Source organism: Fusarium solani (genome assembly GCF_023522795.1).
Source record: "Fusarium solani strain SB1 chromosome Unknown bctg00000016, whole genome shotgun sequence".
NCBI lineage: Eukaryota > Fungi > Ascomycota > Sordariomycetes > Hypocreales > Nectriaceae > Fusarium > Fusarium solani.
Window position 1 is genome coordinate 1079557 of NW_027072142.1, and position 16715 is coordinate 1096271.

At 50.7% G+C, this 16715-nt stretch overlaps 7 protein-coding genes across 7 annotated transcripts; 3 read left to right on the top strand and 4 right to left on the bottom strand.

Annotated features, from left to right (window-relative positions):
- Positions 1 to 1898: 1898 nt before the first annotated feature.
- MRS44_018685 (uncharacterized protein) lies at positions 1899 to 4454 on the top strand (the record flags this gene model as incomplete). Its single annotated transcript, XM_065616153.1, has 5 exons — positions 1899 to 2069; positions 2125 to 2381; positions 2712 to 3208; positions 3278 to 3618; positions 3747 to 4454. 5 exons carry the CDS (start codon positions 1899 to 1901, stop codon positions 4452 to 4454), a joined length of 1974 nt encoding a protein of 657 aa, XP_065472225.1.
- A 210-nt stretch (positions 4455 to 4664) lies between these two features.
- MRS44_018686 (uncharacterized protein) lies at positions 4665 to 5234 on the bottom strand (the record flags this gene model as incomplete). Its single annotated transcript, XM_065616154.1, has 2 exons — positions 4665 to 5115; positions 5179 to 5234. 2 exons carry the CDS (start codon positions 5232 to 5234, stop codon positions 4665 to 4667), a joined length of 507 nt encoding a protein of 168 aa, XP_065472226.1.
- Positions 5235 to 5908: 674 nt separating this feature from the next.
- MRS44_018687 (uncharacterized protein) lies at positions 5909 to 6736 on the bottom strand (the record flags this gene model as incomplete). Its single annotated transcript, XM_065616155.1, has 1 exon — positions 5909 to 6736. One exon carries the CDS (start codon positions 6734 to 6736, stop codon positions 5909 to 5911), a length of 828 nt encoding a protein of 275 aa, XP_065472227.1.
- Positions 6737 to 7356: 620 nt separating this feature from the next.
- On the bottom strand, positions 7357 to 8642 carry MRS44_018688 (uncharacterized protein; the record flags this gene model as incomplete). Its single annotated transcript, XM_065616156.1, has 2 exons — positions 7357 to 7380; positions 7461 to 8642. 2 exons carry the CDS (start codon positions 8640 to 8642, stop codon positions 7357 to 7359), a joined length of 1206 nt encoding a protein of 401 aa, XP_065472228.1.
- A 444-nt stretch (positions 8643 to 9086) lies between these two features.
- Positions 9087 to 11423, top strand: MRS44_018689 (uncharacterized protein; the record flags this gene model as incomplete). Its single annotated transcript, XM_065616157.1, has 1 exon — positions 9087 to 11423. The coding sequence occupies one exon, from the start codon at positions 9087 to 9089 to the stop codon at positions 11421 to 11423; it is 2337 nt and encodes a 778-aa protein (XP_065472229.1).
- A 465-nt stretch (positions 11424 to 11888) lies between these two features.
- MRS44_018690 (uncharacterized protein) lies at positions 11889 to 12798 on the bottom strand (the record flags this gene model as incomplete). The annotated part of the gene is made up of 3 exons (XM_065616158.1): positions 11889 to 12503; positions 12575 to 12698; positions 12749 to 12798. 3 exons carry the CDS (start codon positions 12796 to 12798, stop codon positions 11889 to 11891), a joined length of 789 nt encoding a protein of 262 aa, XP_065472230.1.
- A 2678-nt stretch (positions 12799 to 15476) lies between these two features.
- MRS44_018691 (uncharacterized protein) lies at positions 15477 to 16275 on the top strand (the record flags this gene model as incomplete). Its single annotated transcript, XM_065616159.1, has 2 exons — positions 15477 to 16137; positions 16190 to 16275. The coding sequence occupies 2 exons, from the start codon at positions 15477 to 15479 to the stop codon at positions 16273 to 16275; spliced, it is 747 nt and encodes a 248-aa protein (XP_065472231.1).
- Between the last annotated feature and the right edge of the window lie 440 nt (positions 16276 to 16715).

Sequence of the window (16715 nt, forward strand, 5' to 3'; positions counted from 1 at the left end):
GCATGGTAAACCGTGGAACTTGCCGTGAAGGCATCTTGGTGACGAAGAAGGTTAAAATTCGGTTCTTTGATTCAGAAGAGAAACCCGGTGTTCGCCAGCCGGGCTCATAACCTGTTGTTGTGTCACGCAGGGATGCTGAGTGCACTTGACAAAAGGTAGCTCTTATTGTTGTGATTGTTATTATTCTTAGTTAAGTTTTCATGATCTCAATGAGAGGCCCTTTGGGGCCTTATATCCTTGAGTGATTCCATCTAGGACTTTGAACCTTAATCGTAGGACTTCAAACTTTAATCTTGATCCTGAAGTTAAGGGGGAACTCTCAGTTCTTCCAACAGTTGAAGGGATAGAAGATAGCAGAAATTTTGTATCTCATGCTTGGGAATTAACGTAACTCGGTCGTGCCTCCATTACCTCTGGCCAATTTTCAGACCGTCCGTTGACCATAACTCTATCGTCTTTAGGAGTGTTCCTCGGTCTTCGTTGTTTCGAGCAGCAACAGCAGTACCTACGCCGCAGATTAGTGATGACTCATCTTTGCGGAGCTATTCACCTCGAATGAAACGTACCCTATTCCAGCGACGAATGCCAAACCTGCGACACCGCATCCCACACCGATGCCTATTTTCTGACCGGGTGTCAGGTCTTGGCTCGTCAGTAAGCACGATTGGGGAAATGATTCGGGTTGAAACTAACTAACCTTGCAGTATCCCGTCCGCCCCCTTTTCATCGTCCTTGTCCGTCGGCTTAGGACGAGCAGTTGCAGTCTCTGTCGGCCGATCAACGGTGGTTGTACTAGGTTGCTCAGCACACATGTATGCAGTCTTGGGTTCCATTGGCCAAATGACAGTGGCGCAGAACGGCCTTGTCCCAGTGCTACTCGGGTCAGTGTATTCCCCAAGTTCAGGGTCGCAGTCAGATACTCACCAGGACAGAATCCGCGGATCTGTCGTCCTCATTCCCGGGGAGGAGTTGCATCATAGCAGGTGGTATGTATAATGCAGTCCTCCTCCCCATAGCAACAGCCAACGTATTCAACTGATTGTCTACTCAAGGAGGTGCAGGTGGCAAGGTCAGCACATTTGAAAGGCTCATCTGTTTTCTTTAGCATATAAAACCGACGACAGACACATGTTCGGTTTTACCATTGATATATGCACAAGTGTCGTAACCGAAATCCTGTCTTTTGACTTTGATGAGTTCGGTTGGACTTGATGAGGGTGGTGCGGTGATATGAGGCGCGGTGTCGAGACGCCGTGATGCAGAAATGCTGGTGACACTGGTAATGATAGAAGGCTTAGATTCGACAAAAATGATAAAGTAACCGAGAGCATTTATCACGGAGACGGTAAATGTTCCAGAATGACTCCACATGCTGAAAAGCTGAGAAGCATCCAGGTACTGCTCGGTGAAACTTGCAAGTTTGCGTTGGGAGGCGAAGAGGGTAGTTTGCCAGGAGGTCTAATTAGGCAAGGTTGAAAGAATGGCGACTCTCAAATTAGTTCTGGGGGATTTTCATGCTGCTGCCTACTATGGGTTTGCTTCTCAGATATAGCACAACGGCTGATCAGTCTGCCTCGGCCTGAGCGCCAGTGCATTCATGTGGCTGCCACCACTGCTGGTTTTGCCTCATTATCATTGTGGCGATGCAAAGTCCAGGCCCGCCTTAAGGTTTATTACTTTCAAGCAAGAACGCCTTGCGGCGCACACTATGAACAAGCTCCGTGGGCTCAATTGGATGGTCTATCGAGGGGTGCTGACATGTGGCTTGACCACTGCTTCATCATTATGTCAACATTACTAACACGATGGATGGTTGAATTCGAGGGGATCTACGACTTCGAATACTTATATTAAAGCATCGAGACACTTATTTAATTGCAGAGATCAACACCAGGGCCATGGATGGAAGACCTAACTGCACTAGGTTGGAGTCACTGGGCGACTTCAACGAATATATCGAACAGCTCAGAACCGAAACCAATTTTGTCACGAGTAACCTTACTCAATGCCGAAAGGAAATTTGCCTTGCGATTTGGGGCGATGGAAACCCCGATATCTCGGGCATCGGAGTATGAATACATACCCTGTTATTCAACTAGTGTTAAACTTTGCTTACATTAGTAGATTTCGATCGGTTATGTCGTTGAGATTGCCCTTGGGCTCGGACTTGCCGCAACAGCAATGTCCGTACGAATGAAACAAGCCCGAAAGTGGGCATTCTTGCAGTTCGTGACGATGGCCGGCTTGGAGGCATTTTTCGACTTTGCAATCTACTTCGCCCTCTCTATCATCATTGCATCCATCGTCGTGCTGGTCGATAAGGACTTCGGTGTATCGACTGCTGGGTTTGGTGCCAGCGAAGCGGAAATTGCCCTAGCAATGTCAGTTGCCTGTACCATGCACAACCACTCTTTCGCCATACCCACTCTTTCGCCAGGCAAAAAAAAAAAGCACCACCAAAACTCGTCAACTTCACTTACACCAAAGTTGGCCAAAGTAAATAGCTACCTAAAAGAAGTTGGCTCTATTGATTATAGAAATGAGTGGAGGTAATTGTTTTGCCTCTGTAAGGTTATGTGGGGCACGCGACATATGCAGGCTATGCTATTGAAATATTGTTAGTCTGACCACCAAGCCGCTCACCGCTCCTTGTCGTGTTTTTTGGCCTTTGTCTTTGACGACGACAGAAAAATGCCTACCTCGCGGCCTAGATGGGAATATACAGAGGACGACATGGCTGACGCCATATTGGATATTACCGATAATGGCTTTTCACCTCCTCAGGCGGCTCAGAGACGGGGAGTGCCGCGAAGGACTCTAATCGACAGACTCAACGGCCGCGGGGCGGTGAAAGAGCAGATTCACCCTCGCCGACGTCTGTCCAAGAATCAGGAGGACAGGTTGGCTTTCTGGATCCTACGCCAGGAATCTCTGGGCTATGCTCCGTCCCACAGTCAGATCCGCGCCTGCGTCATGGGCTTGCTGAGACAGCAGGGCGAACATCCCGAATTAGGACGCAACTGGGTGACCAGATTTATCAACCGCCGCGCAGATTTGAAGACTAAGATGGGTAGACGCCAAGAAGCCAAAAGGTTCGACTCTTTCACGCCCAAGGCGGTTCACTGGTACTTTGATATCAGGGAGGGCCAGTATGGCTGGATCAAGCCTGAAAACACCGTCAACGTTGACGAAGGAGGCATTATGACTGGTTTCGGCAAGCATCCATCCTTGTATTTTGCTAACTCTCAGATTCCGGCCGACTAACCCTTTTATTCAGGCCTGGATGGCCTGGTTGTTGGAAGTGCGGACCCAAAGCGGAAGGCATTTCTCAAGGGACCACAGACTCGAAACTGGACGTCATTTATCGAGGCCGTCACTGCTGACGGCCGCGCCTTGACCCCTGGTATAATCTTCAAGGGGAAGGAACTCCAGAAACAGTGGTTTCTTGACGAATTCAAGAAGATAGCAGACTGGTATTACATAACTTCGCCTAACGGGTGGACCGACGACCACATTGGCGTTGAATGGCTTGAAAGAGTCTATCTGCCCCAGACAATGCCGGCCGACGACTCTGATGCGCGTCTGGTCATACTAGATGGCCATGGGAGTCATGAAACGGTACGTCCACCCTTTTCCTTGGCTCAAGGTCACTACTAAATACCGGGGAGGATGAATGGATGGCCACGTGCTTTTTAAACAACGTTTATTGTTGTTATCTGCCAGCACACTGCTCTCATGGGCTCCAGCCTTTGGACAATGGAGTATTCAATGCCTCCAAGGCCGCATATCGACAAGAGCTGGAAAAGTTCGCTTCATTGACTGATTCCACCCCGATGGACAAGGTCAATTTCATCAGGGCCTACGCCAAGGCTCGTCAAGTTGGAATGACTGAGAAGAACATACTCTCCGGCTGGAGGGTTACTGGAAATTGGCCCATCTCACGTGCCAAAGCGCTTCGGCATCCAGAAATCCAACAAGATAGGTCAAATGGTAGCCCAAGAGTGACCCCCGAACCTGCGCCGTATCTTGACTCGGACGATACGCCCAAGACGAGCCGTCAAATTCGTGATCTTGGGCTGAACAAATCACCAAAGACACGAAGACGGTACAGCGTAATAGCCAGGGGTTTTGAGGCTCAACAGCAGACGGTAGCGGCGCATACTATGAGGATTGCTAGTCTGGAGGAGGAATTGGCTCGCCTGAAGAGAGGGAAGAAGAGGAAGGCGGTGCCGAATCCTAACAAACGTTTTATGACTCTTGGTGAGACTCTAGCTGGTGGAGAAGCCATAGCCGAAGAAGAGACCCAAAACATGCCTGTTGTGGTGGAATCTGTCTGTTCAGGCGAGGAGGAGTCAGAATCGGAGGCTGGCTCGGTCATCGAAGTCAGAGAAGAAACCATGTCCCATCAACCAACCACGCGATCAGGAAGGGTTATCAAAAAACTCAGGATTTGATGTAGGAATTTTATTATTATTTATGAGATTAAAGATTTTACACACATCCCTCATTTTGGTCAAGTTCTGTGTAAGTAAAGTTGATGAGTTTTGGTGGTGCTTTTTTTTTTTTGCGTGGCGAAAGAGTGGGTATGGCGAAAGAGTGGTTGTGCATGGTAAGCCGGTTGGCTAGTTTGATACACCTAGGGGCCAGACGCGAGGTATGTCAGCTCAGAGAATGAGCTCCTGTCCCTCTACCATGCTCCAAGTAGCCACCTGCCAAGGACTAAACTGCCCCGGCAGAGCTAACCCATCAAACCGATGCTCCTCCGTCTTTTTCTGCACAAACCATAACGCAGTCTGGCTAAGCGTCTCCCAGTCAGGGCACGAGCCTATAGCTTTGCCATCGACCTGCAGTGTTTTGTATGCCTCCTCGACCCAGGACCGACACGTCCAGCCCGGCACGTCCGGGCGGACGGGCACACTTCGCAGAATCGCTTCGAGACGGTCCATTTTCTGGACCTTTGCGGCGAGAACACGGACAAGTATCATATTAGTCGCCCCCATTCGGATATCCACCTCGTCGTAACGCCACTGAAGCATCTGTTGCTTAGCGTGATAGCGCTTGCCCCTGGTGTTTTCGTCCTCCTGTTTGGGGCCAACCAGCAGGGCCCAGTGATACCTAGAGAAATGAGGCTTTAGATGATATGCTGGAGCTCAAAGTAGTGGTGGGTGAGGCACTGACCCCTGGCCTCCACGGGCATAGAGAGCGAGGTAGAGCCGATTCTTATCGGACGGCATAGTGGAGGTGGAGGCTCTTTGGCCTCTTCTGATGAACAATGAATGTGTGCGGTATGAAATGTAACTGGTATCATGTCTCGCGAGCGAAGTCCAGCGCGAGGGGACGCGAGTTGTGGCGGGCGGCGCTGGCGGGTCGACAGGATAAGACCACGAACTTAAGTACTTGTCAAGGCCATTCAAGGTATACAAGCAGAAGCCCAGTTCAGGCAGCCATGGACGGTCGAGAGGCTGCAGACCCAGCCTGATTGACATGACGTGGTGTGTTAATGCAACCTGACGTTGGCCCTAGGCTAACTGGCGCACAACGATACGGCAACAGAGAACCAATCAAGCAACATCAGTTGGCCAACCTGGTCTCTAAAAGGGCCACGGCCTGTGGGCCCTCCAGGCTCCAGCCTCGACAAGGGCACAGTGCGTGTCAACCCTGGAGAGGGCTAGACTTGCTGACATCGACCAACAGTAATAGGGTGCTGAGTGATGCTGCGGGGTGGGCATCTGACATCGCGAAGGGGAACGGCGTGCACCTGATGCGGAGCCACTGTGGAACTAGTACGCAGTCGCTTAATAGCTTTTTGTTATCAATGCCGGCTTGTCTCTTAACCTGGTCAAGCACAGACGTAGCAAAGTGAGAAATGCAAGACGATGGCAGTGAAAGGAGACGACACGCCCACGCTTCAATAGTCTCCATTATATTTTCTTCGGATAGCTTCCATCTCCAGCGCTTCTGGGAACGGCTCGAGGAACCGGTCCACCTCGTTCTGCCAGAACTGGTTCTGCGGGTTCACGTTCCAGGCAGACGTATACTCCCAGTACGGCGGCATCCACCCGGCGGTTTCCCAGTCGACTATACCAACAATGTCATCGCCACGGGCCAGAATATTCAGAGAGCTCAGGTCCCCATGCGAGAAGACGGGGCAAAGCCATGGCTGTTTGTGGAAGGAGATCAGAGGACCAAGCTCTGGTATCCGGATCCCGGCGTACTCTGGCTCTTCTAGGTCAGCGCGGAGTCTCTTGTGAAAGTCGTCAATAGTGCGGAAGGGACCCCAGTGTTTGGGGCCGGGCAGTCTCGGATCATAAATAGGCCCTCCATCAACATTGGATACACCGCACTCTATAGGGGCTGGAATTTGGCGAAGCTGTTGAATCATGCTGCGAAGGCTGTTGAGAATGCGCGCCTGGGACTCAGCCGTACGTTGACGCCATCCATGGGCAAGGGGAAGGCCGTCGATGCGTTCCATAACAACGTAGACGCGCCTCTTGTGCTCAAACGCACAATACACCTTGGGAACAGGGATGGTAGTGTTTTCGGCTACAAAGCGCATTGTAGACGCTTCAGCAAGTGAGGTGAAGGGGGTTGACTTGACGCAGATGCGCGAAGAGAGGAATACAACCGGGCCGGCACGCTTGAAAAGTCGCGAGAACCATCGAACAGAGAAGAGCTTGAATAAAAAAATGATAGCCCATCGCATAAAGAAGTCATTGTTGATTGACTGGGACGCCATTATGGCTGGCGCGTGGTTTGTTGGTTTATTAGCGGCGCGCAAAGAATGGGGCTTTGATTCCTGGTGTTTATATTGCAATAGGCGGTCAACAACGGCAGAATTGGTTGAAAAACCCCTACTCTTCTATTATTAATTATCGTGTAACGTACATGATAAGCATGCGCCGCATCTAAGTATGCGCCGCACTTTTCTTATACCCTCAAGTTAAAAACCGCAGTAAAAACACAACAAACTAATTGATTAATTAAAACTAATCACTATACTCTTCGCCAGAAGTCTCAATCACTACTTGACAAGTCCTGGCATTATGGCCGGTCTTTCCGCATACACTACGGCGCCGAACCCCCGGTCGCGCCGACCTTCCTTGACCACCACTTCTCGACGATTCCGCTACTACCTGCGTATCACCATCCATCTGATTAATTGCTTGCCTTCCCTCCTCTACTGTCATCACCCCTCTTCTCTGTAGTCGGGTTCTTTTTGCCCTCCGGCGCCGGCTTAGTATCTCATTTGCTTGCCGAAGGTCTTGGACTTCAGCCCTCAATAAGGCATTCTCATGCATTATTGCTGTAGTTCCCTTAGCAAGGGACTTAAGAGCTCCTAGAATTGACTCTGGGGAGCTACTTTGATGCCGCCTGATTCGTCTATTGAGGTATTCAGACTGAGATTGGGCCTCAAGCACGGTCTTTGGGGTCTTTGAGACCCAAGGGTTCATAGGGCTAACCACCTCCTCGGCAGGCGTTGGAGTCCGTAGCTGCACATCAAGCTTCGAGACCACACTTTCTGGGTCAAGAGGAACAAGCCCGGCTCCTCTAAAGGCTGATCTGATATTTCTTTCTGTCATAGTGGCCTGATGAGCGGTATAAAAGGCCGGAAAGAACTCGGTCTTCGAAACGTGGGTTATAGAGCATCTGATCAGATGCTCTATTTCTCGGCCATAAGCCTTCTTAAGCAGGCTAAAGCACCCGACATCGAGAGGCTGAAGCAGATGAGACGAATGAGGCGGCATACAAAGCGTGATGATCTTGTTTTCCTCGCAATACCTCTCAAAGGCGACAGAGTGGTGACTTTCGTGGCCATCGAGGATTAGAAGACGATAGCGACTATTTGATCGCTTGGCTGTACACCGGTCGAAGTGCTTAAGCCACTCGAGACCGATCTCATTATCGGTCCAGCCATTTTGGGTCGTCGCAATAGCCCAGTCGCCCGGGAGGTTGCTCTCTTGGTACCAGTTGGCGAGGTGATATTGGCCCGCACCGATGATGAATGGCTGGATCGCTTGGCCTTCCGCATTGATCGCCTGAATCACCGTAATCCATTCCCGGCTTCCAGGCTGCACTGATTTCGGTCTTCCACGCCTTTCTGCACCTGTAACGACCATTCCGCTTGCAATCATGCCCATAAGAAAGCCAGTCTCATCAAAGTTCCAAATATCATCTGATCGAATGCCGTACTTCGCGATTGTGTTCGCTACGAGCTGAAACCACTTGCGAATAACGGTTGGATCTTCGCACTTAGCTCTCTGGTAGTCGTATTTACGAAAGAAACGAGTCTTAAGCTCTTTGTGTCGCGTAACGAAGTTATGAGCCCAGCGCTTGCCGACAGGTGACGCGTCGCGGTCGGCGAGCAGTCGGTTAGCCATTTCTTCAACAGCACGCAATCGGGGAGGAAATCCTCGCGAATCTAGGTCGAGAATAAACTGCACTATAATCTGTTCCTCTAGATCAGATAGTCGGCGTGACTTAGGGATCCAATCACGTCGCGATTGAATCCCTTGTCTGCGACGACGTAACCGCCGCTCGTCAATCTTATAGATTCCTGCGGCGCGTCGGATGCTTAGTTTTAGGTTATTTTGAAGGGCTTGAAGGGCAAGAAGGGTTCTAGCTTCGGTATTTGGGTCTGACATTATTCGTGGTGTAGAAATCGATTGATTAACTGGAAAGTTTGGTGTAGGAGGGAAAAGTGCGGCGCATACTTGGATGCGGCGCATGCTTATCATGTACGTTACCCCGAATTGTCACATACTCCCTGTTTACTCTCACATGCATATCTATCTCCGGCTTATTTCCAAGCCTCCATCCCCGTCAAGATCCTCCTTCCTTTTTCGATCGCCACTCTACGCGCTACCGACGCGTTTAACCACGTGCTTTAGGATTTCTCACATCATCATTCTCTTTATCATAGTTCTATTCTGAGATTTTTTTCGAACACCGCTTACAAATCGAATTCAACCATTTTGGTTGTGGCCTTGAAGACCTAAGTCGCAATTGCCTCCTAAAGAACTGTCCTTCAGGCCGAGGCTCCCCTTCATAGTCAAATGGGAATGTTTTTTGCGTGGGAATGGAGGTAGATGCTGTTGCTTCTTCTAGTGCAGACGGTCCATCTTGCGTGCGATAGTGTTTTCTCCTTTTTGTCAGTGGCGATCGCAAGCGTTGGGGGCTTTGACGCGTCCACGACATACGTGAACCACGAGCGCGTTTCGGCAAATCGCGAGTGCGCCGACTGGTCTGATCATTCATGTTTCTCGGGCGGTGCAGACGATGTTGAAGCCCTCTCGGATCCCAAAGCCCTGGCAAACTATGGGGCTCGGAAGGAGGGTACGTTCCGCCTCGACACCATCCTGACGATGCTCAACCGAGGCTTCTTCGATCCTGATCGAAGCCCCCATGTCGGGCCAGTGTCCTGGCCAATTCCACTCCGCCATGGGTCTGGAGAAGATGACGATGACCATTATCCGTTCTGGGTCGTGCCGACTAGTGATATCAACGGCCTGATATTCACGCAAGCTGCTCGCTTCGTCCTCCCCCTCGACCATCTTTTTCAGGAGGCACCATTGGCTTCCTCCTCTGCCGGCTCCGCAAAGTCATCCATTCGACAGATACTCTCCTATTATACCGCTCAACTCTTCTGTCGATTCCTGCTGCTAGCCTTCAGCAGCGAGCGGGAGGTGAACCATGATAAGCTCTCAGAGTGGAGGGTGCGGGGGCAGCGAGGCTCTGTGAAGGAGCGACGAGGCCTTGGGCTTGAGGAATCCATTGATAAATCCGGAATGTTGTGGATTCCTCGCGACCGAATCGACTGGCGGCGCGGATACATTGCTCTCACAACATTGATCCATATCTACATCCCGAGGAGCCCATTCCAGGCTCCGCTGGCCTCGCAAGCCAATATTCAGGAACTTACAACTACCCAACTGACGGTTGAGTTCTATCTCCAAGAGTGGGTTCGAGATGCTCGGCAGGCGTTCGACGGAGGCCGGGAGGATGAGGACAGGCAGCTCGCTCTGCGCATCGTTCGACTCTCTGCAGAGGAGATTGCTCGCGCCTACAACCAACAACTTCTTGCCAAGATACAATCGTACTGGGAGCGGGTGCGAGGAAACCTGGGACGTGGTGTGCTCCCTGCCCTGGCTCAGCTGGAACAGGCCCGGAGAGATGCAGCTGCTGAGAGAAGCCGGATTGTTACAGCTCAGACGATCTTGGAGATTTATATGGAAGCATGGGCCGTATATACCGCAGCAGCAGCATCGTCGTCGTCTGGCGATATCCATCAAGGTGAACAGATGCCGAGCGAGATACCCTGTTGGGTAAAAACAAGAAAGTATCGGCCGCCAAAGGACACGTGGTTTGATTTTGTTTTTGAACTTCTCCTGGGCCGTTCCAACCCACCAACATGGAAACGCGTCTATTTCCTCCAAGTCTATAGGACGTTCAAGGCCTTTTGGGAGACCATCAGCGAATCGGCAGGATCATTCGACGCTCACCTGAGGCGCACACTCGGCAGTTATATTATGGTCACCTTTAACAGCGATCAGAACAAGGAAGTGGGAACGAATAATACCCGCGGTACTTGGTGTCATGGAAAGCCGCCCTTTTTCCAAATGCAGTACTGGGCCCCTTACTTCGCACCACCTAAGAGTAACCGCCATATCCGCCTGGGATCTGCCTCCCAAGATAGTCCATACTTCAGGTGTACGCCTTCTGAAGAGAGTCCAAGGGTCTTGACAACGAGGGAGTTTCAGGATCTTGAGAAGACGGTCCATCAGAATTGGCTACACTTCACCATCCAGCCTGACCAGCCTCGCCATGAGGTTGATCAGCAGGCTACTGAGCGTCACTGCCGACGGGCACTGCGGCGTGTTGCCCTGCTGTCTGGCCCTACCTGGGGGAGCCGTGGGAGGTTGGAGCATGTTGTACCATGGAGGCTTCGAGGTGGCGAGGATGGACGATATGGAGACATGGGTGCATTCCATGTTCCTATACCTGCCTCGGTCGTCTCGAGAGATGGCCCCGATACTCTGTCGAGTGACCCTACAATCATGTTACCGACTCAGCATAATGTCATGGAGTCAATTAAAGCCTTTCGATCAATTCCTGGCCTTTCTCGGCAGCTTATCCAACAATTGCAACGGGTGAAGCATCAGCTCCGCCGTAAAGGGAGCCGCTTCGATATCCCTAGCCACCTCGAGGCCAAGAAAGAGGCGGGAGAGTTGATGCCACAGTCACGATCATTGATGAGGCAATTCTTATCCCAAAGGGGACCCCCCGAGTGGCTTATCGAGCCCGAGGACACCGACGGGATAGATACAGAGTCTGAGGTGTATGAAAGCGATGAGACCGACACCGGCACTGATGTGGAGAGCGATGGTGACACAGATTTGTTCGGTGAGCTGGAAACCCTGTACTAGGCTACTACTAGGATCGGAATACCCGTATCCTGAATATTCTCCCCTTGTAAGATAAATCATATACATTTGGGTATATCTTCCTTGGTGCACTTTCAAAACATGACAGCACATCTACGAAGATGAGTCTGTGATGGGTAGGCAACCGACATATTGGATTTATTGCAAATAGCAACACCCGAAGAGAACGTTGTGTGTGGTAGGTTGCGTTTTTTTTTTTTTTTTTTTTTTTTTGCGACTTATCCTCCTGAAGCGGGTTTATTTCTTGGCGAGAGCATATAATTTAGCCATGAAGGTCCAAATCGGACCCTGTCGATGGTACTATAATTCGACGGTGGATCGTGGGAGGGTTGGGTTCTGGTCAGGAAACAAAATGAGTGGTATTATAATCGAAATTGCAGGAATGCTAAACGATGCATCCTACCTAAGAGGAGTCTGCCAACAGACTCGGAGATTCTGGAGAGCCTTTTAACTAGCCTGTGGCCCATTCATCCACGATGGTCTAGAGCGTCTAGCTTTCTCCCTCTTCGCCTCCTTTCCACGGCCATATAACACAAGATCGTACGGCAGACGCGGCTGCAAACGCATCGCTCTCTGAATATGCTCTTCATCGATGGCCCGAGGATTTTCATGTAGAGCCTGAACAACGACATCGCGCAACCCCCTATCCGAATCGATTGTTGTCGTGTATACAAACTCACAAGCCTGTGCAAATTCCTCGCTACAACAACCCCCGCAGTTGGAAACAATTTGGAAACAGCGTTGCGCCATCTCCTTCAGTCCTGACACCTCGTACTTCTCGGCAAGAGCGTATACTTTTGCATGCAGGACAAGAAACTTGACCTGAAGCCCGCCGGTGAATTCTCCTGTACACGACACGTTAGCCAGGCTCGCAGATACTTGACAGGTGAATATCTTGCCAAAGGTCTCTAGGTTCCAGCCAGCGAGAGTCAATCTGTCTTTCGGTATACCCTGGGTTCCTGGATCTATTCTTGGATAATAGCCATTGTATATGTAATGGATCATAGAATCAACTGCTTCCGGGTCATCTTCCGGAAGATTGATAATGTTTGATTGGCTTTCCTACAAATGTGATGAATTGAGAGTTATCAGTCAATCAATGGCAACACGAGCGCGAACATATCGAGACCTACTCGGAAATGGTTTTCGCAGGCGCTTCTGAAGAAAGAAGACCTTGGGCAGATGATGGCCTTGTGGACTGGATACTGTTTATCGCCACAGGTAATGTTGAGGTCTGAATAAAGTCCGGATTCGGCCCTGGAGAGAGAGTTAGATTAGTAAAGTTGATGTTGAGTCGATAAACCTACTTCTTTAGCGCAGTTTGAAGCGCTTGATTTGTTGTATCGTCAAGTCTCATCGTGATTGTTTCTAGCGCATTTTTACTTTCGTGAGAAGACTTAAAAAAAAAAAAAAAAAAAAAAAAAAAGGATAAAAATGAAAATAAAAATAAAATCCAGGATTTTAAAATTGGGGGGGTGGCTAGACTTTAAGCTCGGTGGTCTTGGGGGGGGGGCTGGTCGCAGGGGTAAGTCTCGCTGATTTCTCAACAGTGGTGCGAGCAGGGGTCTTTTCAAGATTGCGAATGATCAATGGACCGAATACATATGTAAGTTTTGGCATCGTTGTAAAAGGGAGATGCCGGCTCTGCCTCTCTAATGAGCACAAATACGATTGGACCTTCTGGTCGTTGGTTCTTTCGCATCACCATCATCGTAGTCCCCCTAAGTCGTGCGCGGACCGTAGGCTTCTACGTAGCTGCATGTACGCGCTGAGGGGAAGCTTTAACGCTGGGTGCGACGGTCCAACGATGAGAGCGTACTAGGAAATAATGGTATGGGATGAAATCTAGTGAGTAATTAATTCATGATGATGATCAAGGACTGCCAGGGGCATCAAGAAGCACGACACCAAGGCAGGGAGCTCTAGTTTGTTGCTATATTTTTCGTCGGGGATGCGTGAGGCCCCAGAAGTCTCCTAAGGGAGCACAGGACGTGCTGAGCTACGGGAGTCTACCTATGATCTAACCATACAGCGTCCCCTATCCAGCATATCATCGGCACAAATGGCGCTCTATATCGAGCCTGTTACCCGTCAGCGGGTGGTCCAGGCGCGGCTAGTAAAGAGTAGCCGCGGGGCAGCTCATGACTAGCATAGTCATGGTGGAGGGCTGTGGTTGAGGATGGCCGCAGCCAGACTGGGAGCGTTGCGGCTTCCTATCTGACCGAGCCTATGTAATAGAGAGGGGTAATAAAAGAAGAGAGAGAGAATAAAGGAGGGAGTGGACGCAACTGCATCTCGGGTCGGCCCCGTCTAGTAGCGAGGGCAGATCCTATCAAATAAGGCGCTTGTCTTGGCCAGCTTGACGAACTTGTCAAAGTCTTTTCCTATGCTAAATTCACTGCCGTGTTCGGCGCGGGAGCGAGCCTCGCTCGATGCCGTGGCGGTACCTTTCTACAGTAGAAGATATGGTCCGGTGTTTTGCGTCGGTTGCATGAGCAGACCGCTCGTGCTTCACTATGGTTAAACCTCTCGTGGTATGCGGCAAAATCCCCCTGAAGGGAACCTAATGCTGCGAGAGCTAGGGTGGATTGAGGTGCAGGGTAAGCGAGACTGTCTACGAAACAGCGATTATCGGTTACGAGGGGACGAGGGATTGCACAAGTGGCAAGGGGGGATCTCTTGTGGCTCATGAAGTATCCCGAAAGGTTTATCGTTGGATTGAGTTTCCAGGAGCAAGGAGAGGATTTGGGTGGATCGATGTATATCGATCATGATTGTTGAGGGCGGGTTAGCCGTCTCCATTTGGGGTGCAGGTGGGGTGGGATTATACCTATTTTGAGCCCTTTGACCTTAGAACCCTCCAGGCTACTAAACCCTCTATACTGCTCCCACCTTCGAACCCGGGGGGTAAGTATCCGTGCGTGATTTCACCCCCGGGTTTGACTGTCGAGTAGTCCGTCCGTCCGTCCACAACGCATCACATCATCATTTATTGTCCCCCCGTTGTGACGATCGTGGGATTCCCAAGGGATAAACCGGTCGTACTGGGTTTATGTTGGCAGAGGGGATGCTGGCGTTGTCTTGAATAGGTTGTAAGTCACGTGTCGCATACCACCACTAGGTTCGTGCGACTGGATATGAAACGCGGCCCGTACTTTGGGGTTGTGTATCCGGTTTCACATCCAACTTGCCGCATCAAGGATTCCAATCCTAACGACATGAGCTTAAATAGCTCTGCCCGAACACATGGCTGTTCAATTTCTTTTGTTCTTTAGATAATTCTCATCAATTGACTGATGCCGTCAGTGATCCCTGTGGAGCCAGTTGTCTGACATCACGTCTGGTAATGTGCTAAGGGTGTTGAGTGTAACCAAGTTGTATTGATAGCTGAGGTAGCTACTATATATGAAAGCGCAAATGAGTGTGTTCTATATACTAGGGATATTGTGCTTGATTACTATGTCCTAGGGCTTGATTAGGGTGATCGTGTGAGTGATTATGGTGATCAGAGAGGTGATCACCGTGATCGCTTTGGTGTTGAGAGTGATCATGGCTTGATTGGTGAGGAATTTGTGGGGGCCTGTCTTGCACGTGATGTGCGTTTGTCAGGTCGTGACACCCGTCATATACGGTATATCTTTAAGAGTAATAAGGAAGAGTGGGTAGGTAGGGTTTCGGCAATTATCATTAAAGATAGGTAACTAAACCGAGAATCGAAGGGAATGGACCTCATCGAGAGATTATAGCAGTAAGGAGGAAACGTATATAATGAAGTTTAGCATCACGTGATATAGGACCACAAAGCCCCACGGCAGCAACGGATAATTAGGGAAGCGGGGTTTAACAACTTGTGCTCTTTTTACTACAGTCGGCAAGATCACCATAGCCATATCCACATATCCACACACACACTCAGCTAGCTAGCTGCGGCAGCATCAAAATATTATTATTATTTATTTATTATATCACGGCCACCTACAGAAACAACATCCAGCCATTATTGTCATTGTCATGGCGGATACAGAGCTCTACAGGATGGCGCTGGCGCAATCCACCCGGCCAGACCTACCAACCGAACAGAACGAGATGCCACATGCTATACCATCGTTGACTCAGACAGACCACGCCGGCTGTGAAAGATGGCTCCGGGAGATTAACTTTCTTTATCCCGGCACGAATGAAGACGTCATCTGGGAGAAGATCAAGAAGAACTGGGTAGGATACCTATCAGCGACGAGTCCTGCGCCAGATGCAACGCTAGCCCCGAACCGCAAGGTTGTGCAGTTCACTATGGGTAACGAGAGCGCGAGGGAGCGGCAGCGCAGGTTTGCAAGTGACCGGCGGAGGCGCATGACAATCCAGTCGGGTTTCTGGAACGGGCTGGATGGGATAGAGGCCATGACAGAGCGATGGCCACGGGCCGCGCGCGCAGCACTAAACTGCGCGGACGGGGGAGAAGACCCGGGAGTATTTGAGAGCCTGGCAGCAGTATATGACCTGGATACGCGACGGCGGTTTCAGGCTGTGTGGACGAGCCTGGTGGGGTTCATCGCTCACTCCCTCGACGAAGGCACGCTGGAGGAGATGGGCCTGGAGCTGAACGAGGACCAGAGGGATGACATCTTGGATGTTGAGCAGGAGGTGTGGGAGGTGGACCTTGGGGAGATCGCGCGGAGGGGGAAAAGGGAGGGTTCGAGTACGTGTGGGCGCCCATTCAGCAGCTGCTGTTCAAAGGGTTGAGCAAACAGAGGTCGACGGCTCGGAACAACCCGCTGGTGTGGTGGTTGGCGGTGCTTGTCCGATCGGCGGTGTCGGGCGAGAGGGATTTTATTAGTAGCGGGCGATTTCACAAGAACCCTATGCCGATGGATGTCGACCTCGGGGGGCGAGTGCAGGCGATGGTGCACTACGGCAAAGTTCTAGTGCTCGATGATGCCTTCTCGTCATGGTCGGCGGTGTCGGAGAGGGCGGAAAGGACGGAGTGGGTGATGGAAGTGCAGAGTTGCCTTAACATGGTGAGCATTGAATGGATCGATGACGAGGGAGGGAGGAGGCCAGACCGGTCGTCTGATGGGCCGATGTACTCAAGTGCGGCGTGGCGGTCAATGGTATCATGTGTAGAAGGGCATACCAAACGGTATATGGGAGGGAAGGATAGGGCTGCTATGTATTGGGTGCGATTGTTGGTAGAGAGTATAAGGCAGTAGTAGATCATACTTAAGAATGTAGGGTACAAGCATGCTAAAGCTCCATGGCAAAGCATTATTGCGCTGA